At 45.8% G+C, this 27,085-nt stretch overlaps 1 protein-coding gene across 2 annotated transcripts in view; it reads right to left on the minus strand.

Annotated features, from left to right (window-relative positions):
- The window catches only part of TBCCD1 (TBCC domain containing 1), a 256,809-nt gene that overhangs the window by 66,592 nt on the left and 163,132 nt on the right, over window positions 1-27,085 (minus strand). For both annotated transcript variants that reach the window (XM_086955448.1, XM_086955449.1), the window contains exons 5-6: window positions 22,185-22,371; window positions 18,349-18,846 (exon numbers count right to left, since the gene is read on the minus strand). In XM_086955448.1, coding sequence (XP_086811574.1) covers window positions 18,349-18,846; window positions 22,185-22,371 — 685 coding nt within the window. The remainder of the gene's footprint in view (window positions 1-18,348; window positions 18,847-22,184; window positions 22,372-27,085) is intronic.

Genomic DNA, 27,085 nt, shown 5'->3' on the forward strand with positions numbered 1-27,085 from the left:
GGGGTCAAAATGCATTACAACAGTGTTGCACTCAACGCCCCTTTCAAAAGGAACAGAATGGAAAATATAGAACTCAATTTTCCAAGAAGCAAGAACCAAAATATGCACTGGGGAAGATGGCAAAAATAATGCATAAACGGAAGTTGTAGATCGAAGAATGATTACTCCCCCAAAAAAATATGCATACATTCAAAGTTATGAATAATAAAGAAAAAAAATAATCGCCTGTAGGTTTTTAAACCGTAATACATGAAGAAAAGCAAATCCAATTAACTTACTGTCACGGAAAAGTTTGGTACAGACCAGTGAAGAGAGAAAACAAATCACGTAAATGCGGCGTTGACAGCACCTGTCAGACAACTGTGGTGAAATCCGACTAAACAACCCCAATATGGCCGCTGCGACGTGCTCACGCAGACGTGCTTACGCACAGGGACGGAAACCGACAAGGATCACCTAGGAAGGATGTGGCAAGGAACCGAATGCGGTGTTTAAAGAAAGAACATAGGAACATTCTTACTATGGCTACTCGCTGTAGAAAGTGCTTGTGGAAGCTGACAGCAGGAGGTGAGCGCTAGGCTACAAGTCAGCATATATTTTCAAAGCAGAAACTGTTACCAACGCCGGTCCTAGTGATGCTTTAAATTCTATGTCAGGACCGGAGGCTTCTGATTATGCTTCTCAATCTTTACTAGAAGCTCACAGCAGCCAATGAAAATGCTTGCTTTTCATTCCAATAAACGTTAAACTGCATATCCCATCATGCTTTACATATAACCACGCCCCCTTAGTCCATAAGAGGCCTTAGCCTGCCGCCATCTTCCTCTTTCTTTGCTGCTCACAGAGCTAAGTACAACCTTGTTTACTCCCTCTGTGTCTCTATTGCGCTTGTTAATGTTTGATTGACATTACTTGGCACTGTATACATTGTTTATACTGTTTATTGGTATTATACTGCTATCTATTGTGCTGAGGTTGTTACCTCTTCAGGGGGAGTAGCTGTGCTTCGGCGGAGCACCTTTGTGCCCGTCTTCCTGGTAATCCATTCCTCAGGTGGCAGGAGCGCGCTGTATTCGCGCGAGGGTAGCGACGGTCGTTGACCGGAGGCAGACGGACGCCTGTAGTTTAATTGTGGAGCCTGCTGGAGCCCGGTGTTGTCCCCGTAGGCTACGCGCGTTAGCGCATGCGCAGACGGCTTCCCTAATCGCCGCTGACGCTCGTTCAGGCCGGGTGGCTCTCGGCCGCGACGTGCACCCCAAAGCGCGCTGAATTGGGCTATTTTCTGGTAGGATTCAGTCGCGCTTGGGCTGCACGTCGTGGCGCGAACCGCGTTTGTTAGTTTCAATTGCGATTTGTCATCGGAGTGTTAGGAAGGATCCCTCTGCCTTAGAGATCGCCTGGTGAGGTGGTACAAATACTAATTAGGCCAATTAGAGCGCGCACACGCTCAGTGTATTACAGTGGCCTGGGTCTCTGGCCCGCCTTGATTACAGCTTTGCTGAGGGGGTTGAGGTAGTGAAAGTTTGTGTGCTGTGTGGGCTGACCCCCCCCCCTGACCCTCCTTGTGCCTGGTTTGTCTGACCACAACCTAGAAAGAATTCCCAGTGAGAATGTCGGAAGAGCAGTTTAATGAGGGGTACTATGAGGAGGAGGAATTTGAGAACAGGCAGACTGCTGCCTTGGAGGACAACCTTGTCAGTGCTTTGGACGCTTCGGTCCAGTCCTCCGTTAACAGGGCGATGGAAACTACTGTACCTCAGACAGTGCACCAGGCACTGGCCTCAGCCCTTCGTCCTATCCGACGACAACTAGAAGGTTTTGCCAAAAGACATGGCTTTACTAAACCTCAGAAGAAGAAGGGTGATGCATCCACCTCGGGTCCTTCAAGGGACTCTGCCACCTGGCCTCACATGCAGGCCTTAGCTACCCTGCCGGACACGGCGGACCATTCTTACGCTGGAGCCAAGGCCACCAGTAAACGTAGGGTCCATGACACAGACACGGACACGGATACTGGCACGAACACTGATACGGACACCGACACCTCAGAGGATCGCAATCCTCCAAAGAAGGCAAAGGTGGCGCAGCCCAAGAGCCTCGCGCCGGATGATACACCGTTCACCTTTGACCCATTGGAGATTGTACACCCTAGATCACAGGATTGGATGCCGCCTGCTGCGGTCACGGCTTACATCCATGATAATTTACGTAAGTGCTTCCCTAGGGATGTCAGAAATCGTTTACGCTCAGAGTGCCCTAGACCGGAAATCCCAAATCAGGTGGCGGAAACACCGGAGATTGATCCTAACCTTCTCACCTTTCTGAAGAAGTTCACCAAGGACCCGAAGAGAGGTCTGGATAGGGCATGGCGGGGGTGTCAGGACAAAATGTTAGACGCCATCGGCCCCTTGGCAAAGATCCTAGAGATGGCCTTTGTGGCCAAGGAGACCTCAGTCATCATAAACCCGGACGTGCTCGCTGGATGGGCTCAGAGAGCCATATGTTTTTTGGGCAACGCGAACTGCGCTGTCTCGGCAGAGAGAAGAAAATCTTTGCTTATGAAGATGGATTCGAATCTAACGGAGCTCGCTGACGCGGAGCCGGGACCCCTTGCAGAAGGCCTTCTTTTTGGTGACAAGTTCGTTAGGGACGTCTCCAAATATGTCGGTACGTTTACAGCTTTGGACAAGGCCCAGTCGGGCATCAAGCGCGCCCTCAGCCAGGGTGTTTTTCACAGGGCCGGACGAGGCGGGGGTCGCTCGTCAGGCCGAGGAGGTCCTCCTGGCCCCCACAGAGGAGACTTCGGAAGGGGCAGAAATGATTTTGACTCAACTCGAGGAGGAACCTTCTACCCCTCCCGGAGGAGGTTCAACAGAAACAGATATCAGACTGGAGATGGACGAGGGAAGTTCAAGCACCAGCAGAGCTCAGGTGAGAATTTCGGATACTTCCCTTCTTCCCCTGGGGGGTCGGACTCGGCACTGCCTGGGGCGGTGGGAGGACCTTACTCAGGACGCTTGGGTCTTACAGACTATTCAGGGCTTTCACCTGGAGTTTTACTCAAGTCCAGTTCAGACATGCGCACCCCCAATTCTCCATTTTTCCCAACTAGAGGCCAGTTTCATAGACGAAGAGATTGCGGCCTTGCTACAGAAGCACGCAATTGCACCAAGTATTCGGTGCCCTCACGGCTTCTGCAGCAACAGATTTGTGATTCAGAAGAAAGGGGGTGGAAACAGACTAGTTTTAAACCTCAGGGAGTTCAATCAATTCCTGACTTACAATCATTTCAAGATGGAGGGCATCCATCTTTTAACGGATCTACTGCAGGTGGGAGATTGGATGGTCCGGCTAGACCTGAAAGATGCGTATCTCTCTATTCCAATCTTCCCCCCACATCGCAGGTTTCTTCAATTCAAATGGAGAGACCGATGGTACGAATATTTGGTTCTGCCTTTCGGGCTCTCCTCGGCGCCTTGGTGCTTCACCAAGGTGATGAAGCCGGTAGTGGCGTACCTCCGAGAACGAGGTATTCGTCTTATCATATACCTCGACGACATACTGATAGTGGACCAGTGTCGGCAGACTCTCTTACGACACCTCCAACTGACCACGACTATTTTGCAGGACCTGGGGTTTGTTATAAACACCAAGACGTCAGTCATGGTTCCTTCACAAGTTATAGATTTTCTGGGTTTCACGGTGAATTCGGTGAATTCGGTGATGGCCCAAATGTGCCTTCCAAAGGACAAACTTCGAGATCTGAAGAAAGAGATCCGGAAACTTCTGAGCAGCCAGTCTGTCTCCTTGAGAGCGCTGGCGAGAATGGTAGGAATTCTAGCGTCTTCAGTCCAGGCGATTTTCCCGGGCCCGCTTCATTACAGGGCCCTGCAACAACTGAAGATCAGACACCTTCAGAAGGGTCTCTCGTACTCGGACAGCATTCCCCTCACGCAGGAGGTGCGGTCGGAGTGGCAATGGTGGTTGGGACACGTCGACGCTTGGAACGGCCGAGCGATCTTCGGTTCACTCCCGGAAGTCACGATAGAGTCCGACGCCAGCCGATGGGGCTGGGGCGCGCGTTGTGGAGACATCTCCACAGGAGGACGTTGGTCCCCGGGGGAGCTTTCCCTCCACATCAATTGTCTGGAGCTGCTGGCGGGGTCGTTCGCGGTGAGAACATTGTCCCCTCAGCGGACTTCCTGCTGTATCCTCCTGCGTCTGGACAATATCTCGGCAGTGAGGTACATCAACAAGTTGGGAGGCACGAGGTCGTCCATGCTTGTACAAATAGCCAAAGACTTTTGGCATTATTGCCTCCGCAACCAGATATCGGTCATTGCGGAGTACCTCCCGGGCCAGTCCAATCAGGTGGCAGACTGGAACTCGAGGTACCTCCGGGACTTCAGCGATTGGAAGTTGAGCCCGAGGATGTTCGAGTGGCTAGAGAACATTTGGGGTCCGTTCGGGACGGACTTATTTGCATCGAGGTTGACCTTCCAGATCCCTCGATTCTTCAGTTGGAGACCGGATCCATTAGCTCAGGCGACGGACGCCTTTCTACAGGACTGGTCAGTGGGGGTTCACTATGCATTTCCCCCCTTCTTGCTGATCCCCAGAGCGATGTCGCAGGTAATCAGACAGAACGCGGAGGTGGTCATGGTGACGCCTTGGTGGACGTCCTAATCTTGGTTCCCCAAACTGATGCAGTGGAGCTGCGACCTCCCCAGACTCCTCCCAGAGTCGACGAGCCTGTTGCTGGGCCCTCATCAGGAGACACATCCCTTGATCTTGGAGGGCAGGCTCCGGCTGATGGCCTGGAGGCTTTCAGGCAACAGTGGCAAGTGCCAGGGATTTCGAGCAGGGCTGCAGACTTCATCAAGCAGGCCTGGGCTCCTTCCACGAGGAAACGGTACTCCTCGGCCTGGAAAGGCTGGGTGGGTTGGTGCGTGGAACGACATTTGGATCCCGTGGGGGCCGGCTTACCCCATGTGTTGAATTTCCTGACGGATAAGGCATCGCAGGGCCTGGCCTATCGGTCGGTCAACAATTTCAGATCTGCCATCTCAGCGGGCCACGTTCAGCTGGAAGGGAGACCTATCGGTATGCACCCTGTCGTGTGTAAATTGTTGAAGGGTATTAGGGTGGAGAATCCCCCTAAACCTAAATATTCTGGTTTGTGGGATGTCAAGCGAGTCTTAGACCTCTTCGACAAATGGCCAGCTAACAAAGATCTTTCCAGAAAACAGCTTTCAGCCAAGCTGGCTATGTTGCTTTGCCTTTCGGCGTGTAGGAGATCATCGGACGTTCGCGCGCTGGACATAACAGGTAGAGTATTTACTCCGGAAGGAGTTTCTTTTCAGATTGTTCGGCGTACTAAAACATTGTCTACACATGTATCGTATAATGCATTTCAGGAGAATGAAAAGTTATGTGTCGTTCACTGTCTTAAGACTTATGAGGAATGTACTGCGGCAGTTAGGCCTCAGGGCTGTTCGCAGCTGTTGATAGCCTTACAAAAGCCGTTCAGAGCTGTGGCTGCAGCCACCATTGCCAGATGGCTTCGTTTTGTGATGGAAGAAGCTGGCATTGACATCACCATGTTTGGTGCGCATTCTGTCAGGGGTGCTATGGCATCGAAATCGTTCATGTTGGGATCCAGCATTCATGATATTATGCATTGTGCAGATTGGTCGTCGGAATCGACCTTCAAGACGTTTTATTATAAGCCGGTGGGGGATATTACCTCTGTTGTTTTTAGTAAGCGTTAAACGTGCATAATCAGAAGCCTCCGGTCCTGACATAGAATCACAAATTTGCTAGCATTCGCGACAAGAATTTGCAATTCTATTAAGGACACGGAGGCGAGGATTATCCCACCCGGCATTGTATATGGAGTTATAAAATGCTTGCCCACCCAGATGGTTACGGTGGTTACGGTCTCGTATCCTTTCTTTCAGGTTCGGAAAAAAAGGGTGATTGAGCCTCGAAGAATGACAAGATGGTTCGCCTGAAGGTTCTCCTTCCCGTTGGAAGAGTTCTGGAGTTACAAGTTCGGTTGGAGCTGTTCGCCGCAAGAAAGAGGAAGATGGCGGCAGGCTAAGGCCTCTTATGGACTAAGGGGGCGTGGTTATATGTAAAGCATGATGGGATATGCAGTTTAACGTTTATTGGAATGAAAAGCAAGCATTTTCATTGGCTGCTGTGAGCTTCTAGTAAAGATTGAGAAGCATAATCCTCGCCTCCGTGTCCTTAATAGAATTGCAAATTCTTGTCGCGAATGCTAGCAAATTTGTGATTCACCCAGAGGTATCACAAACTTGTAACGAGGAATTCGCCGGGAACGAAATACAACTCCCAAAAAAAAAAAAACTTGTGAATGAAATACGAATTAGAATAGTAACAAAACAGACAAGGCCAATCCAAGAAGAAATCCATAGGTGGGTAAAGGAAATGGTCCGTTCCTGAGTCGCAAGGATGGCAGGACCTCTCCTTTAACTCATCGCCATTGCAAGAAGGCACATCCAGGCAGTAGTTGATGTAGACATTTTGTTATTGCGACACAGCAAAGTGCAGCCACCAGGTCATGAATGCAAAGCAAACTGCCCTGTCCCTTAACATTCCACCGATCACTCTACTGGAATGCAAGGGCAGGAGAAACAAACAAGGCACATGCATAAAAGGAAAGAAACAAAATACAACAGGAACTCCAACCCTAATTTATTTAAAATTAAAGTAAAATGCATTATTTATTTTAACATGACTAATTCTAATCCTAACCTTTAAAGTGAGTTCAAAGTTATTCAAATTACATTAGGGAACCTCCAACAACTATTAATACTAAATCTTGAAATTACTTTATTTGATGTAGCAGCGACACCAGTGCCTCCAATGTAGTGGCACCTCAATGTGGCGGATTAAAAGTAGTGGGGGGTCACTGTAGTACTGCAGTAGCACCATAACCCTTTTATCCATGTCAGACAGCTTGCATCCAACAGCGAAAACTACTGATGCTTGCAGAACCACACACTGCTCTGCAATCATGGGTCCGTGTTTATCAGTGACGTTGGTTCTACAGAAGCAAATAAGACACCAGGGAATGCAAACTTGATTTGGTGAGCACCCACTACCTGCTGTTTGCTTCATAGAAATAATTTGTTTAGGGCCAGTAGTTCACAAAATGCACAATAAAGGTGGATGAGGGAAGCATTTATGGTGTTAGCCAACACAAATTTGAAAAAAAGATGGAAGGAAATACAAGGCACTCAAAGAAAAGGCGTTGCCAGCAAGCCACTGACAACCAGACACGGCTCGAATGTGCAGGCATGATTCATTAGTGGGTGTGAAGCACTCTCTGTCCTCCTCAGGCGGTGGAAGAAATGCTAAGTAGGTGTGACACGCAGGAGGAGAACTTTGACAAAGTAAGTGCCTATTCCTAGCTGGGATTCTGTTCTTGCAAGCACTTTTCCGGGCCTTTAAACTGAGATAGTACACACTTATTTTCACAGTATGTAACTATAAGGTTCCCCTTGTTTTCTCCTCCATGAGGTTATAAGCTCCCAAATGAGGGTAAGACAATCAATGTATTTGCAAGATAGTTTTGGACCTGTGATCACATAAAGATTGCAGTGAACACTGAGTTGTGTTGTGTGGAAATGCTAGAAATACAACGTTTGTAGTGTACACACAGTTGACATAGCATGCTTCTTTCCGGAACCCTGCCTCCTTCATATTTATCTATCTATATATCTGTATGTATGTATGTCCCTTGTGTCTTTAAATATGATTTTATGTTGGTACGTCACCAATTTTCTTTTACAATTAAATTTCTCCACAGGACCATACAAACATCAATTAGAAAGCGAATGTTACACTTGCCAGCATACCCAGCATCTTGGTATGGAGTTTGTGAGTGCTGAATATGTATGCATGAAGTCTGGGACTAAATATAGGGAAATTTATGGATACCGGTCCAGAAGAAAGAGCCTGACCTTTATAGGCCTCAGTTGGGGCTGATACATGTTGACTTGTCAGATATAGGAGTAGGAAGATTCTCCAATTAAATTCTCATTACTGGTTTTAATCACCTAATCACCACCCCAATATTAAAAGTGATTAGCCTCTTCAGGTAGGTGATCGAGATATGTTTGTTCATTGTCTGGATCATTCTTCACTCCTCATCCCTGCAAGTAAGTTCAACACAACTGAGGGCGCGTCTGCCATCAGAGGATTCTTTGGCGAGTGCGGGATGACTGATGATGAAAGATGACAATTAGGGTGGTGTATGAGGTTTTTAAGAATAGTCTAAAGGCCTGTTTTTGGATAATATGCTAGGGACGTCTTGTGAACGAGCAGGAATAGGGTACTGTCCTAAACTAGGAACTTAGAGGCATTGGTGCTAAGCCCATACAGCACTATGTGTGCTTTATGTAGAAATAGTATACTTACAGAGAATGCAGACATAGTCAGTGTTAGACCTGGCACCATTGGTGTGGGTCTCCCTTTAATTTTTCTCTGTTGTCGCCTCTGTTTGTGCTGGTAGTAGATGCTCTGGGCGCTGTGCCACTGCCATTCAGTGCCACAGCGCAAGTGCTCCCTGTGTAAATATGACTGTGAATTGGTATATCCCTGATTGGCTTATTTGGTTTACCTGTTAGTCCCTAGTAGTGTGGCCTGTGTGTGCCCAGGGATGGTAACCCAAATGCTGCTGGTGGGCCTGCAGTGCTCGTTTGCGCCACCCACAGAAGCAGCTTGTAAAGTGTTCCTCAGACCTGCCACTGCAGTGTCTGCGTGCAGTCCAGAACTGCCATCTTGGCCGTAAAGTGCCCACACTTCCCAGCCCCTGAACCTTCCCTTAGCATCATGTCAGTCACCCCTATGGCAGGTGCATTGTGTGTGTAAGGTAGGACATGGCTTGATATGTGTAGCATGTCCTGGTAGTGACTCACCCTCCATTTTGTCTTTCACTACTGCAAGGCTACCTGTTCTCCATAGGCTAGAATGGGCAGACTGGCTATTACATCTTATAGTTCTATCTGACTCAGGGAACATTAGAGTTAATTATGGGTGAACTCAGAATGATAAAATACATCTTTTAGTGAAGTTGGTTTTAACATTCTGTGTTTGAAAATACCCCTTTTAGAAAGTGGGTATTTTCTTGCCTAAGTCTTCCAGTGTGCTCTGCTGTTATGTGTATTGGCTATCTGGGTTTAGAGGGGCAAGGCAGGCTGAGTCAGACCTGGGTTGAATAGAGAGATCTGCATTGAGTACTGGAAAAATTAGCTCCTTGACCTGAATGGGGCTGTGCCGGGCAAGGTGAATGCTGGCTCCACTTCCTACTGTGCGTCTGATGGCAGACCCCCCTCTTTCTGAAAGGAAGGATGCAGCCTGGTAAACAAAGTGCTCCAGGCCTGAGCAGAACTGGTTCCGGCTGGGTTCAGTGACTAGAAACTTTTGAGAAAACAGACTTTTGGGGTATAAACATCTGTGCCCAAACCCCTGATTTTGGTATTGCTCCTTGATGTCAAGAGGAACCTCTGTCCGTGTTACTGAAGGAATCTGCAGGAGAGGACTGTCCTTGTGCTTGTGTGCAGTTTCTTGGATTGGCCTGCAGTAGTTCCCCTTGGACTTGGAAGAAGAGGGAAAAGGACTTTTGAGAGACTTTTATTTTGCTAAGCAATCACCTAAGGGCTAGAAGAGAGCTAGCCTCCTGCTGGAGTCCCAGGCACACCTGACTCCCCCACCAGCCTCCTGATTCCTCCCAGCGAGGAATTCTATCTGCAGGTGAGGCCCCTGTGAGTTCCAGGCCCTCTAGTTCTACTACAGAGAAGAGATTGCTGAAATCGTCGCGAACGCCCGTTTGCGAGCCGCCGCAGCTGAAGAGCGTAAGAAAAATCATTGCGCTGCCGCCACCGAGCGCTCGCAAACCAAAGATCATCGCATGCTTGCGGGCCACCAAGTGCTTGCTAACCTCCAAGATCATCGCATTGCACGTTTGCGGGCTTGTCGAAGGCTCGCTAACCCCGGATCATCGCATCACGACATCGCAGAGCGGGCGCCGTGCGTCCGCCATTTTCCTCGCATCGCACCGAGATTGTCGCTGCCTTGCGGGTCGCCATTTTCTTAAATCACAACAAGATCTCACCCGCAACAGGATCCGCGCATCATCCTCCCTCGCGGCAAGGATTCAACGCATCGCTGGCCTAGCTTGAAGAAGTCTGTCACTTTGTCCCGCACGCACCCGCAGACCGGCACATCATCCTCCCTTGCGGCAAGGATTCAACGCATCGCTGGCGTAGCGCGGGGAAAATCAGAGCTACAGCTCGTTTCGACATTTTGCTTGTTTTGATAGTAAATCCAGGTACTTTGTAAGTAAAAGGGTCGCAGAGACCCTCGCGCTTTGAACTAAACCCCTATTTGAACACTTTGAACTCTTTTTCCAACTTTTCCAGAGTACCTCCATTTTTCAGTACTGTGGCTTTTTACCGTTATTGATCTTGTGTTAAGTCTATACATAAAGATACTTATTTTTTATAACTACTTGTGTGGTGTCCCTTTGTAGTGTCCTTCTCTGTGTTACTATGTATGATCATAAATGCTTTACACACTGCCTCTGAGATAAGCCTAACAGCTCGTGCTACGTTACCAGAGGTTTGAGCAGGGGTTATCAAAGGGTGTAGCCCCCTTACTCTGACTTTGGAAGAAGGGTCCCTACTTGGACTGTGGCCAGCCACTACCAACTAGAAACCCCCCATTTCTAAAAGTCAGACATCCCTTCTCTCACGTTCCCCCGCTCCTTGAATTCACAGGGGCACTGGTGTGATATAGACAATTTTCCTTAACCATATAAGACGTTGGTTAGCCTTCGCAGTGTTTCTTGATGCCACTAAGGCCTTTGACTCGTTAGAATGATCCTATCTATTCACAGTATTAACTAGGTTAGGACTTAGTCCGACTTTCATCAAGCAAATACAAGTTCTGTACGCCGAGCTGAAAGCCAGAATACGACTAAATGGACAAACTCCCCCGCCCCCCCTTTTATTTTGGATCACCAGATGCACAAGACAGTGTTCCTCCTACTCTGCTATTGCAATGAAACCACTGGCGGCCAGGATTAGACAACAACATGCGGCTAGGGGTTTAAGATTCTCCTCGAGAGGCTTGATCATATCGCTTTACGCAAACGACCCAACTCTTTACATAAACAACCCGCAAGACAATTTACACTCAGTACTTCACGAGATCCTACAATTTGCGGGGCTATCTGGAGTCCATATTAATTGGGCCAAATCAGTGCTGTTTCCCCTCATGGAGACCACAACACACGTTTACTATAGAATTCCCCCTCAAGTGGGCAGAAGGAGCATTGTGATATCTAGGGATTTGTTTAAGCTATAATATACAGGAAATTTGGAGTATGAATTATGGACGGGTGGTGGAGTGGTTAGAGGGGAAAATAAAACTATGGTTTAAACTTTAAACTTTCCGAACTAGCGAGCACTTGGGCAGTGCGTCATCTCACTGCTCAGACACCCATTTCGAGGAGAATTGAACTGAATTGAATTGCCGATTTTTATTGAAGCAAAAGTTTTAAAATTGTATTGTGTAATTTTGTTGAACTAGCGCATTTTTAAAAAAACATAAATATATTGATCAGCACACTTGCCTGCTACCTGCATTCACTGTAGCATACACGCGCTCGATACCTGCCGATTCAGGGCAAGGCACCGAGCTTCAGGGAATCTGTGGTGGCCATCTTGGGGCGGGACAGAGCGGCGAGAGCGCTCTAGTGTGAGGGATAATAGGAGCCCTCAGGCAGAGTTTTCCGAACTAGCGAGCACTTAGGCAGTGTGTCATCTCACTGCTCAGACACCCATTTCGAGGAGAAATGAACTGAATTGAATTGACGATTTTTATTGAAGCAAAAGTTTTAAAATTGTATTGTGTAATTTTGTTGAACTAGCGCATTTTAAAAAAGACATAAAGATATTGATCAGCACACTTGCCTGCTACCTGCATTCACTGTAGCATAGACGCGCTCGATACCTGCCGATTCAGGGCAAGGCACCGAGCTTCAGGGAATCTGTGGCGGCCATCTTGGGGCGGGACAGAGCGGCGAGAGCGCTCTAGTGTGAGGGATAAAAGGAAACAGCCCTACTCCACGATAGCGGACGCGTTTTTTGCGGACGCGCCTCGTCTTCGCCGGAGTCTAGCCAGAGTCAGCCTGTCTGTGCCCGTCCGGGCCAGGACGGGACATAGGGCATAAACCTGTGTCCTTCCTACTTTACAGGTATGCTTACAGGCGCTCGATTTAGGGCGTTACGCCCCATCAGTCATGACAACTGTATAATCTTAAATCCGCTACGAGCTGGTGCACAAACTTGCCCGAAATGTACCTTTACTCTGACCAACTACCAGCCCTATCCCGATACCCCACAGGGTACTGTTTTTAAATTTTATCAACGTAATGAGAGCTCTAATGATCTCATCTTTTACCTGATAAATTGTCGCTCACTACCCCAGCACAAATTAGATATTTTCCACCTATTGACTGAAAATAAGCCCTGCGCCATATTTTTAACTGAGACGTGGCTTCATGATGGATCGGGCCCTGATGTTGCAACCGCCCTCCCCCCGAGCTATGCTATTGCTAGAAGAGATCGGGTAGGCCAGACAGGAGGGGGTATTGCTATTATTTACAGCAGAGATTATGTGTGCAACTTTGAACCTGCAGCTATCCCGAACTGCGAAGCAGCATCTTTCAAAATTTCCCTAAGTCCCAATTTTACCTTTTCCGGCTTATTGTTATATCGTCTGCCAGGAAATAATCCCTCCTGGTCAGCAAATTTGGCTGATTATATCCTACCCCTCCAGCTGAAAGCTCAAAATTTCACTTTATTGGGAGATTTGAATCTTCATCTAGATGATGATAACAACAAGACCTGCAAAAACCTATTAGATGACCTTATGGTGTTAGATATGACGTTACGAAACAGTGGTCCAACTCACAAAGCTGGACACTTGTTAGACCCCATAATATCAAATCTGAAAGAACTTACATGGCTCAACACCACGCCTGTTCTCTGGTCAGATCATTCTCTACAAAGTTTCGCTATCTCACTTAAACCCAAAAAAGGTCCAATTATGACCCCCTCAGAATCTTTTAGAAGAAACTGGAAATCCCTTAATTTAGAGGATCTTAATAATGCTTTGAAGGAAGATCACCCATGTTTAGATGGAGATATGGATAGCATCGCAGAGTCAACACAAACGTGGTTAACTGGTGCTGTTGACACTTGTCTGCCTTTAGCCCGTTGCAAAGGGAAAGTACATCGCCCTCCCTCTCCCTGGTTCACAGAAGCCCTGAAGAAAGAAAAATCTACCTGCAAAACTCTAGAGAGGCAATGGCGAAAAAACTACGACCTCTACCAAAAAGAAGTCTACCGGAAAGCCAGAAATTGTTACCATTCAGCATGCACGAAAGCTAAAGCATGCTATGCCACCAACACTATAAACATGGCCGAAAATAAATCTCAGACTCTCTTTAATATGGTAAAAGAGTTAGCCGGTGAAAACTCTAGAGCAGAACCTACCCCTCTCAATACCCAACAATGCCAGGACTTGGCTTCTTTTTTCACGAATAAGATTGAGAATATTGTCTCTAATATTAAAAATGACAGGAGGACCACAGACAAGGAAGGAAACACTGCCCTAGTCCCTAGAGTACAATGTCATCTCGAAGCCTGGCCTCCCATTAAATTGGACACACTGAAGGAACTATTAAAATCAATTAAATCGGGTTCCCCACGTGACCCTATTCCTATCAGCATCATAAAAAATTTAGAGGACCCTGCTTTGACTTCCATAGCAGAGATACTGAATGTCTCCATAGAGCGGGCCACAGTTCCTGCTCTATGGAAACACGCTATGGTCAGTCCTCTACTTAAAAAACCAGGCGCAGACTCCATGATACTGGCCAATTATCGGCCAATCTCATTACTGCCTGCTTTTTCTAAAATCCTAGAGAGACATATTCATAAGGCACTTTCAACCTATGTGGAAAACAATGAGCTCCTGCATTTGTCCCAATCTGGTTTCAGGAGTGGCTTTTCTACGGAGACGGCTCTGCTCGGGGTCACAGAAAAGATCAGAGAACTTATGGATGACGGACAAACAGTAGCACTGGTCTTGTTAGATCTGAGTGCGGCTTTCGACACCATCTCTCACTCCATACTGCTTGCCAGGCTGGGGGAGAATGGTGTCGAGGGCAAAGCTCTAGAATGGATTAGATCCTACTTATCCCTCCGCACATTCCAGATTTCCTCTTCGGAGGCATGCTCCGAGGTATTCCACTCCCCTCATGGGGTGCCACAGGGATCAATTCTGAGCCCTCTGTTTTTTAATTTGTATCTACGACCACTGGCCAATCTTGTAGAACACTTTGGTCTTAGTTTAATGACCTATGCAGATGACTCGCAAGTCCTGTTTTCACTCTCCAAATCTGATCTGTTTGTCCCCTCTGCATTAAAAGTTGGCCTCCAAGAAATATTTAACTGGATGTCAGCCAACCAACTCAAATTAAATGGAGACAAGACAGAGGTCCTTCTGCTAGGAAATAGTAAAGATCTCTGGAACGACTCACACTGGCCATCGTCATTAGGCAAACTTCCATCTCCAGCCTCGCAGGTTAGAAACCTTGGAGTCATCATTGATGACAGTCTATCTATGACTCAACAAGCAAACAAAGTGGCAGGTATATGCTTTACCATTCTTAAATGGTTACGAAAAATAGTATGGATGTTGCCGCCCACTACCCAGAAGACCGTGGTCAATGCCTTAGTGACATCTCGGCTTGATTACGGTAACATCTTATATCTGGGCTCGAATAAGGCAGTGATAAAGCGTCTGCAATTAGTGCAGAACGCTGCGGCCAGACTGCTCTGCAAAATCCCTAGATCCGCCAGGATCACAAAACATCTTAGGGAGCTGCATTGGCTTAGGGTTGGAAATCGGATTCGTTTTAAGGCCCTGAGTTATTTATTTAAAATCAAAGCTGGCACTGCCCCTAAATATCTACAGGCCCTCGCTAAACCCTACCTCCCAAATCGCAGTCTTCGTTCAGGCACAGCTGCAAACTTTGTGGTACCAAGGTTCAAACGGGCCAGAATAGGCGGGAGATCTTTTTCCTACCTGGGCCCAACGCTGTGGAACTCACTACCTATTCATATACGCAAGGAGGAAAGCTATATGATTTTCAGGAAAAGCGTAAAAACCTGGCTATTCAATAAATAAATGCTTTGACGTTCTCTCTCCAGTGGTATTGTGTTCTTGCGAGTCCGGCGCCGGGAAACCCTTTGTGGGTAGCTGTGCGCCTTACAAGTGCTATAAAATAAATAAATAAATAAAACTTCCACTTTCAATTGTAAGCAGAATTGCCATAGCCAAAATTATAATATTGCCAACATTCCTCCTCATGTTCATAAATATCCCATTGCAACTTACACAATCTTTCTTCAAAAAAATTAGATCGCTCATGGTCTCTTTGATCTGGCCGGGGAAACAACCTCAAGTGACCTGGGAACTTCTGACGCTCCTGCAGGAACCTGGGTGGTTGGGAGCTCCTGATATCACATTGTACGCCTATTGTGCTCTGGCTCAACTTGCTCATTTTTGGCGGCACCCTACACCATTTCAGCCCCACGTGGCGGTGGAGATGGACAGAGCGGTGCCCTCACCCATTTCGGAGGCTCTATACCAGCCTTACAAGAGCCCCATAGTGGAAATAAATACCAATGAAATATTACACTGGGCTTGGAAGGGGTTAAGCCAATGGGCGAAGCTGAAGATCCTATATGCCCCATCAATGCTCTTAGCACAAAATCCCCAGCTGCCCATAGTGGAAGACAAGGGGGGTAGTGGAGCTCTTGAGACGGATGGGCACTAATACATTCGCAGTGTGGATAAAGTAGCAAAGGTCCAAGAATTCCAAGGCTTTAACAACGCTTGAATAAGCTGTGATTTTTGTTGAAAGGAGACACACTCGAAGCTCTGGACCTCTTGGGCTTCATGTAGCAAAGCAAGTTTTAAGGAAAAAATGAGTGTGTACTCCAAAGAAGATCTCAAGAATTTTTCAGAATTACTATTCGTTCCCAGGTGTTGTAGTACAAAGGACAGAGATGTTTTTCTTTGCAGAAAGCTATCTTTATTGTTGTGCATAGGACATGAACAGCCGACACGTATTTCGCCCCCTCATGGCGATTTGCGCCGGGGCTTTCTCAAGGCTAATTATTTTTCAGACGTCGAGTATTTAATTATCCAAAAAGTGTCAAAATCCAGGGTTTCAAAATTACAGTTTTTCAGGAACAAAGTTCTATCGTTTGGCTAATGCCCTCTTCAGTCCTGCTCCGAGTTCTTAAACGTCAGGGCGGTCCTCGGGATCAACCCGAGGACCGCCCTGACGTTTAAGAACTCGGAGCAGGACTGAAGAGGGCATTAGCCAAACGATAGAACTTTGTTCCTGAAAAACTGTAATTTTGAAACCCTGGATTTTGACACTTTTTTGATAATTAAATACTCGACGTCTGAAAAATAATTAGCCTTGAGAAAGCCCCGGCGCAAATCGCCATGAGGGGGCGAAACACGTGTCGGCTGTTCATGTCCTATGCACAACAATAAAGATACCTTTCTGCAAAGAAAAACATCTCTGTCCTTTGTATTACAACACCTGGGAACGAATATTAATTCTGAAAAATTCCTGAGATCTTCTTTGGAGTACACACTCATTTTTTCCTTAAAACTAATACATTCGCAGACCTTTACCAAGAGGACAGCTTTAGGGCCCGGCGGATCCGCCTGAGGGAGCGACAGGGCGTTTTTCTGAATTGTTCACTATTATCGTATTAGAGCCGCATGTCGCCAATTACACAACACTTTCCACAGTACGCCTCCCACACTACAAGCCCTTGAACACATAATAACGTGCTCATCGCCACGAAAGCTAATCACCAGAATCTATTACACAAAGCAGACATCTGTGCCGATATTTAAGCCAAAGGCAATGATGGACTAGAACACCGAACTACACCCACAGCTTACAGGGGAACAAAAGTAATTCTGCTGTGGGCAGCTGCAAATACTATCCATCAACTATAAATTACACCCAATTCATTTTAAACTTTTACATAGATATTATTGGACGTCAATCCAATTACACAGGATGGGGCTAAGGCCCGACGACAAATGTAGGAGATGCAACAGTGTCATTTCTTCATATGGCACGGTATTGCGATACCCCCCCACCTTTTTCTAAGTACTGGGCAGATATCTTCAGTAGGATAAACACTATATTGGAAACTCACACAACACCATCATCCACGGTAGGGATATTGGGATACGTCGGAAGACACACTAGCTGAGACAAGGAAAGTACACACTATACTGCTCCTGTTAGCTAAGCGCAGAGTTACAATAAATTGGGGAGATAAAAGTGCACCCTAAATCAAGACTGAATACAAGATATTAGTTTTGGTCAAAACCAGCTGTCCACATATTGGGAATTAATGCTGGCCAGGCCAAAAGGCCAAAAGACATATGGGAACCAGTCCTGAATTGGCTATGCACACTCCAGTCCAATAGTAATACTCCTACGAGAGGAGACGAGGGACACACATAGTCAAACACCCTTCTTGTAGACAAGCCTCTCCCTGGGCCCTACTTAAAGAAGCCCTGCGAACGCAAAAAAAGTCCAGACCATAGCAACAAACATCACAACAGTTTGTATACAGACACGCATTGTGTCTCCACTTGATTGGAATAGGCCCAATATAGCATGATTGGGACACACAGGAACAATTCTGGTGTAGTGGTTCATTTGCTGTCTCTCTATGTATATACTAAACAGATATGGGGGCTGTCCAGTGCTAATAATATCATAACGTTGCACCTATAGTATTTGGGTACAATCATATTAGATACTAGTATAATGCTGTGATTTGAGTCTAGATACTCATGATCCTACTATGCTGACCAGTTTTTTGTTGATGGTTTAAATTACAATTTGCTTTATGTACGATTGACACACATGTATAACCCAATGTGTTAATTTCAGTACGTGATTATGTATAAAATTGTTAAACGCTAATATAAAAAAAAAAACTTTTGTTAGTTCACAAACTGGATTCAAATGAAGACCATCTTGCGAGAGGAGCAGTCAGTCTAACAATGCTTTTCTCACAATTTCATTTAAACTTTTGGAACATGTAAGATAATATATTACCAGAGTTAAACATGCACTTAGGAGGGTAGTGCAAAATGCACATATGATTTACTATTAACCACAGAATCACTCACCTTGTCAAACCTGCTTCTTTTACAGTCTTCTGCCAAATATGTATTCTCTGTTCTCGCTGAGTCAAAGCTTTCTGATACACCGGTGGGAGTCCACCTGGGATCTCAGTTGTATCACCTTCCATTTCAAAAGGAACAATGAAGATGTAAAAGTCACGGGGTGACAAAAGTCTCCAGATGCTGGAATCACTGTTCTCTAGATAGACACACATTGGGTTATCCCAGTAATTAGGGACTGTAGCTATTCCAGTTTGTGCCATGTGATCTTCTAACATAGGATAATGTGTATGGTATGGAGCCAATGTAACACCCTGATTCCCTGACAAAATAAGTGGGCGTGTAGCAGTGAGACAGTGAAAGGTAGAACAAAGAGTGGATGAGAGGGACAGACGATGGCAAACGGCAATAATTTTCACATTGTCACAATCTTTAATGTGAAGAGTAGTCTGCACAGGTCCCAAGACAAATGTGCTGTTCCTGCATTTCTCAATGGTGACAGATCTAAAATACAACATAAAATGCTTATTTGAAAGATCAACCATAAAAATGTAAATCATTTGACAATACAATATTAATATACACAGAATTGTAGTGGTGTAACAAAAATGTATATTAGAACAGTTGAAGATACCTAAAAAACAATTGAAATTACAATTTGACATCCTGCAAAAATGCAAAAGAGAGAAACAACTTACAAAAAACGAAGGCTATAAATATTATGAAGAAGAAATAGAGGCAATATGAATGACCTTATTTTGCAGTCTGTCCTTCCCTTGAATGATTAATACAACAAAGCCTAATATATTCAGTATTGTCGTTGAATAACCCGTTGATCCAATCAAGAGAGTTTTTTCTTAGTGAGAAGGCATAAAAATATATTTAAATTTAGCAATTAGCATATTTTCATAAAAGTGGGTAAATTATGTGAATTAACATTCAACAACAGCAAGCAAACATACAGCACTAGAGAAGGGCACAAAGTAAACATGCAGGTAACACCAAGAGGCCGATTCCGATATCGGACGATGTTTGGAGCCCTTCCGCCTGCATCGGAATGTGCCGGCCGGATTCCTTCTGACCGAGCCTTTCCGATGGGCTCGGTCGGAAAGGAATACGACTCGGATTTCCGGATGGCTTATACGCCGCCCGGACATCCTTCAGTATTCCCCCAGCCGCCCCTTTACGACCGAGGGGGTACGATGGCAGTTTTTCACTGCCTTTTCGTGTTGGTGTTTACGGCACGAAAAGGCAGTAGGAAAGTGGCTTTGGGGGTCCCCCAGTAGAGTCCCCAAGGGTGCGAGGCTGCCGAATGGTGGACTGGGGGCACCTATGGTGCCCTTTATTGATCCCTGCACCCGGTGGCAGGCACCATGGGGTGCTGACCACAGGGTGCAGGGATGAACTGCACCCCTCTATTTCACAATGCGGGCATGCATTACGGGCGGAATGCATACTCCCATTCTGTAACATACGATTAAGACCGAACAGAGTTTGGTCAAATCGTACTTGCAGGGCCGTAACTGACTAGTAGGTTGGCCGGTCACCGTACCTGGCCGATGTCGGACGGACCCAGATCCGTCCGACATCGGAATCGGGCCCTAAGTAGCAATTTAAGCATAGTCGGTTATGGACGTAGACATTCAGAGATTTGACTAATGTGTTCTGGGAAGTTTGTCTCTTAAGTACTATTGCAAAAGATTACAAAAATGTAAAAAACATTTCCAAAGCCAATAGGTCTCGCATTGGGGACCTATTGGCCTTGCCAATGGTTTTCAGTAATGAGGCACAGCAACACTGGTTGCTAAAGAATTATTTTTGTAAAGTTTTTTTTCTTTGCAGTTATCAATCTGAGTTGGATAGGTAACAAAAGAGAAAAAAACTGAAAGGGATTTCTTTTAAAGAGGCTGGGGGTAAGCAACATGGAAGAAGGCAACACTAGGTAAAGGAAGCAACACTGGGGAAGGGAAGCAACACTGAGGAAGGAAAGCAGCACTGGGGAAAGGAAGCAACACTGGGGGGGAAAAGCAGCACTGGGGAAAGGAAGCAACACTGGGGGAAAAAAGCAACACTGGGGGAAGGCAGCAACACAGGCAGCAACACTGGGGGAAGGTAGCAACACTGGGGGAAGGAAGCAGCACAGAGGTGCAAATGGGGCTGAAGCAACACAAGTGAGTGTGGGTGGGGAAAGCAGACAACACAGAGAACAATATGGAGTGCTAGAGGAGCAAACACACAAACAAGGGCAACGTGAAGCAGGTGCAGGAGAATCACACGAGCAAAAAACAATGATGGGGGAAGTACACAAAGACAACCACAATATGGAGGAGGCAGGGAGAAGCACCCAGGCAACAGAGAACTACACAGAGTTTAGGAGGAGAGATGTGAAGCTTTTCACAATAGGTAGCACTGGGCAACCTTCAAACTGGAGCTCTGACAACATGGATACGATAAAGTGTGAGTTTTTTGCCCCGACTGTCATCGGTATCTCTGAAGCATTAATCAGAGACAGAAAAAGGGCGGCCTGACCTAGAAACATTCTCATCTTGCACAACAAACTCCTGTCCTGCCTCTCCCCCCACCATAAACCAAATGACAGCGATCAGGAAGAAATAATTAGCACTCGATTCCTAGCAAATGTCTTTAAGGAAAAAAAAATTGACAAAGAATTTTATTGGTTTTCATGACATAAACAGCAGAGCTGACCGTTTCTACTTTCAGAACATAAGAGCCAGACTTAGGTCATCATATTTGACTTTGTGAAACTTTTTTCTTTAAGGAACCTCTAAAGGTAGTCTCTATCCTCCTCACTTCAGTGTCAGAATCCCTACCTTCCAGTTACAGGAATGCAGACAATACAATTTCACTGTCTGGATAGGCTCTCCACATCTTCAGTTTTGTGCTGTACCAAACCAGGGCTTTCTAAAATAGATCCCACTGTCTTCAGTACTGATTCACTCTCAATGTCCTTGTGCTGCACATGTGGAAAATGCTCTCAAAAAATGGGCCCACACTCGACATACACACAGGATGTTCTGGTGATGCTGTGGGCATTCACATATCAGTGGTACTTTACACAAGTGGGGCTTGTAGGCTAAATCTCAGAGACAAAGATAAAAAGGTCTGGCCGCCATGTTAATTTAAAAACACAGTATGCTGCCACCATCGCTTTCTGGTCCATATCCAGGACAGGAACAGTAGTTCTCTGCCTTCTATGAGGGCACACTTGCTGCGTCGCTCCAGGGCACAAGGCAGGTTGTGCATAATCAGGGACAGGCCTGGGCCTAAAATAGTATGAATCTAGGGCCAAAATAAAAACAAGGATCATCAAATACACACTCAATTGGACACACAAGGCATAGGAACAGGCATGCAGACCATGCAAGAGACATTCCAGTCCCAACAATCATATTTCACAAAAGAAAGAAAGAAAAGCTTGAGGAGTGCCTGTCATGCAGTCTGCTTATCCTAGTCATGGGCTTTAAAATCAAAACAAGAACAAGGTTACAGAATAGCAAAATCAAAAGAAAGGCAACTCATCTTTATCTGCTGGTGACAAAGCAGGAATTTCCAGGCAAAATGTCTGGTGAAAGTGTGTTCGGGTTAAGGGGAGAGAATAACATTTGGTGTTAACCTGTAAAGGCTAGGAAGATTTTTAGTTTCCGTGACATGAACTCACCATCATCAAATAATAGATTCTATGAAATAAAGGAACAAAGTGGCATGGAATATTTTACTTTGCTTTTATGGTAAACAAAGAATCCGGCTGTGACCTATTTACTTCTCTTACAGAATATGTGCACTCCAAAATAGAAAAGGAAGTAAGAGAGAGATGAGCTTACCTTAACGGAGAGAGGAGGTATATGAAAGACTCATTGCATCTGTGAATCTTCACATGAGCGCCAACAAGCATTTCTGAGCTCTTTGCCAATGTCTGTCGATAAATTTGGTTCATCACCACCATCCGATGTCCAACAGGGACCATATAAGCATTGCATGCAACTTTTGCTCTTTTAGTTGTTCCTTCCACTGGAAACCAAAGAGAAAATACATGTAACAAAGAAAACATTTGAGTTAGGAACAACTCTGTGCAATTATCAGTTAAAAGAACATATATCATCAGCCCAAGGGTTCAGTAAGTAGAGATGCCCATGTTTTAAACAGGATTACTAATATTAATGCTAAAAGAATATGTTAGGGGTGTGGCTATGACACTGTTCAGAGCAGATACCCCATACTGAGCCTTCTTTGGTGGGGCCCTTCAAATTAGGTCCAGTAAACCGGGAATGCGGCACCCCTGAAACAACAGAAGAGTGGAGGAGAGACTCTCTAAGCAGAAGGTAGGCACATAAATGAATCCTAGTTAAGACATAAAAACACCGACCTGAGGAGCTCGATCGGATTGGGCTGACCTGCCACACTCAAGATGGTACAGAGACCAGGCTGAGGAGCAAGGGCAAGCTAGAAACCAGAATCGCCCGCTAACAAGAGGTCTGACCCATCGACGGAGGGCTCCAAGTGACCAGCAGAACCCCTTACATTACGACTAAGACAGAATCAATGTTGAGGCAGAGATTTACTGTGATGACTTGGTGTGCATGCAGAAGATGTAAAGATATCTGCTGGGCCAAGTTAGAGCCCGGGAAAGGACGTCCTCATGGACTGAGAAGGGACTTTTTGAGCTGTGCACTGAAACAAAAGTCCCTGAATGTAGTGAAAAGAGATACAAGCAAATGGAACACAGAAAGCAACATCCACCCGTAAGGATACACACAGATTCTAACACTTACTACATGAAACCAAGAAAAAAACTGCTGAAAATCCCACAAGCACACACATGATGCCTAAATAAACCAAAAGGCAGACCAGAAGCTGGTACATGAAGCCCAAAAAACAAACCCAATAGTAGGTCACAAGCATTTTCTCTTCTAACACTGCACAAATGAAGGGACTAAAAGAAAAAAGACCCCAGCCACGGGATCCCAGATCAATATCGAACAACACAATGGCACTGACAAATAAAGATCTCATTGCCATTCTACAACCTTTCAAGAACAAACTAAGAATAAATAAAAGCTGATTCATCCAAGAGACAACCAATGTGAACACTGATCAAGGGCAAAATATTGCAAATCTCCATTCTGATAAAGATTCAGTGGGCTCTCGGGTTATTGATGCAGAAGTCAAAATTCAACATCTACAAGCCTCAAAAGCTTCTTTTTGAGAGACTGTTACCTCAGACAGATGCATCGGCATTAAAATGTGAAGACTTGGAAAACCAGTCTTGGAGTGGAAAACAATGAGAGTTCAGCTGTAGTGGAGGTGCAGAGGGAGTAAATATAGGAACATTTAGAACGGTCCTCTTCGCAGAACTGCTGGGAGACAAAGTATCAAATTACTGCTTGATAGTCCACAGAGTAGGAGAAACTGAGAAACAAGAGATCCAATAGATGGACTAGTCATATCTCAGTTTCCAAATGAAGTAGCAAGTTTTACAGGCAGCTAGAAGCAAAGAACGGATTTCCTTCCAAAGTTAGAACTTCACCTGGTTTCAAGCTATCACTCTGGCAACATTACTGCAGTAACAATAGTGGTGCCTTATAAGCGATAAGCTTCGAAGCAACTGTATACTTTATGGATGGCTGTTTCCATGTGATATTTCTTTTGATTTCTAAAATAAAACCCACCAAAACTCTGAAAGAGTAAACGCAGCACAGATACTGGCCATCCAGATAGGCAACAAATTTCATGTAATCTAATGAAGGCCCAACAGACTAAATGGGTATTCAAGAGGGGAAGGTAGGCCAATCGTACACTCTTCACTTCTTCGAGACCCAGTATTGGGGGCTGAACTACATGACACAGGTGGGGTGGATGACTCACCAGTATGGGACATGTTTAAAGCAGTATTATGAGGCACATGCACAGGAAGGTATGGTTTCTTACCTCTAATCCCAGTTCTCTCTTTGGGGACTCTCCATTGAAGTCAAAAGCAATTAATAGTTCCGCCACGCATGGGAATCCCGAAGCAATTTTCCATAGAATATCTTCTCAGGTGTAGATGTTCGCCTTTCTTCAGGAAGGTCTTAAGAAAGAACATATTATGCAGCCTATAAGAACAGGCTACTGTGGTAAATTTTGCAGGTTGTACTTACAAAAGGGTTTAAATACGCATATATATGTATAATTTAAAGTCAATACTTCATAAAAACACGTTAAATTTCTTTCACAAACTCTTTTTGTAAAAGTAGAAAGATGAAGCATGCCGGATAGTGTCGCCCCATAAGCTGCTTTAACCCCTCCGACGCTCATGACGAGCTCAGCTCGTCATGAGCCACGGTTCTCGTGTGCTCATGACGAGCTGAGCTCGTCATGACCGTTAGAACGCTCAGGTGCGGGGCTAATTCCCCTGCTGTGCTGGGCGTTCATGACGAGCTCAGCTCGTCATGAGCACACGAGAAACGTGGCTCTTCACGAGCTGAGCTCGTCATGAGCACCGGGCGCTGTGCGCGCCTCCCCTCCCCCCAGCACAGTGGGGGAATCTGCCCCGCAGCCAAGGGGTTAAAACAGAGTCTGTCCCTTTGAGGTCCCAAAGACCACCAGTATCCCATCATGCCTAGCAAGTAGCAGTTGCCTCAGTTCATTTTGATGAAATGCGTCAGTGACAGGTCCAATAATTTCTTCTGTTATGCCCACCGGGGAGGCAGGAGGGTTGCTTATGACTTCAATGGAGATTACTCGAAGAGTGAACTGGGATTACAGGTAAGAAACCATACCTTCTTGCTTAGGGGATCTCCAATAATAGTAATAAGCATTAAATAGAACAGCAAGTCCATTCCCACAAAGAGTGTTGAGAAAGACAGAGGAATGACGAAAGGACTGAATTAAGCAAATACATTTCTGAGAGAGACTTGTCCTACTTCAGCATCTGTTCGAGCATCTGAATCCAAACAATAGTGTTTGGTGAATGTGTGAACAGATCTCGATGTAGCCGCTTCAAAAATCTCTGCTATAGGGACATTTCTCATCAACACGGCAGTAGCTGCTTTGCCCCTAGTAGCATGACCCTTCGGTATAGCGGATACATTTTTATTGGCTTTTTGGTAGCAGAACATGATACAAGACACTATCCAATGTGAGATGGCTTGTTTGGAAGTGGCTAAACCTGTACGGACCAGGCCGTAATTGATAAACAATTGGTCCGATCTGCATAGGTCATATGATTTATCTAGATAAAACTTCAAATCTTTCCTCACATCCAGGGAATGAAGGGTTCTTTCAGCCGTGGTTAGTAATGAAATCGTCTGATTGACGTGGAAATCCAAAATAACCTTCTGGATAATTTCAGGGGAGTCCTCATGCCTATTTTGTTGAAGTAAAAAATTGTGTATCGTTCGTGAGAACACAGTGCTGGATTTTGCTTATCCTACGAGCTGATGTGATTGCTAGGAAGAAAATGGCTTTCAGCGAGAGATGTTACAGGGATGAATTGTGAATGGCTTTGAAAGGGTCCTGCATGACTCGTGAAAGGACTAAGTTAAGCTCCCAAGGAGGGGGAAGACGCTTAATGGGAGGGAAAACCTTCTTCAACCCTTCTAGCAAATCCTTGATCACAGGTATTTTGAAAAAAAGGTTTGTGACGGCAGTAAGAGCTGCCAAGTGAACCTTTATGGAAGACAATTGCAAGCCAGATTTTGCAAACTGAAGCAAGGATGGAAGAATGACATCTTCCTTGCAAGTTTTAGGGTCCTCCACTTGAAGCCATATGCTGAACTGGTTGACGGCCGATTAGCCTCCTTAGTCTTGTGGCAGGTTCAAGTGTCCATACTGAACTAGCTCAGGAACCATTGCTGCCAAATTCAAGGAGGAGCGATTAGGGTGAACCATCAGGTTCCGAATTTCGTTAGAAGATCTGGTCTGCATGGCAGCTTGAGAAGTGGACGCTCGGACTGGTGAATAAGATCCGTGAACCACTATTGACGTGGCAACTCCAGAGCTATAAAGATCATTCTGGCCCTCGAGTAGAACAGTTTGATGAAGACAGGATCAGGGTGACCAGTGTAAAGGTTTATAGAGATTTGCCAGACCAGTCGATCCACAGGACATTCTCCAGAGACCCTGGTTGGAAGTATCTTGAGGTGAAGCTTCTGCATTTTTTGTTTTCTGCAGTGGCGAACAAGTCAAAATGTGGAGCACCCCACAGTCTAAACATGTTTTGCATGACGTGGTTGTGAAGGACCCATTCATGGTTTTCTTGCAGAACTCTGCTGAGGGCATCTGCCTGAACATTTGGCACACCTAGGAGGTGAGTCGCTGTGATCCTTTTCTGGCTATTAGCCATTTCCCAATTGTATGGGCCTCGTGGGATAAGGGTCTGGACCTCATTCCCTCCTGCTTGTTTAGGTATAACATGGCAGTCGCATTGTCCATATGAACAAGCAGGGACTGGATCGTGAATGACGGGGGAAAGGCTTTTAGCACATGGTGAAACTGCCGGCAGCGCAAGGAGATTGATATGATAGGTCATCTCTCTCGGGGACCATTTGCCTTTCAATTTGGAGATGATCCATGTGGGCTGCCCACCCTAGTAGTGGTGAATCTGTCACTATGGTCTGAGATTGGAACCTATGATGAAATGGCATTCCTTGAAGCAGGTTGGTTGGAGAGCACCACTATTTTAGAGGTAGTTTTGCATGCTGGGGTGGTGGGAGATATGAGCAGGTCTTCCCAGTTGCCTGTCAGC

Source organism: Lissotriton vulgaris, chromosome 2_1 (genome assembly GCF_964263255.1).
Source record: "Lissotriton vulgaris chromosome 2_1, aLisVul1.2, whole genome shotgun sequence".
NCBI lineage: Eukaryota > Metazoa > Chordata > Amphibia > Caudata > Salamandridae > Lissotriton > Lissotriton vulgaris.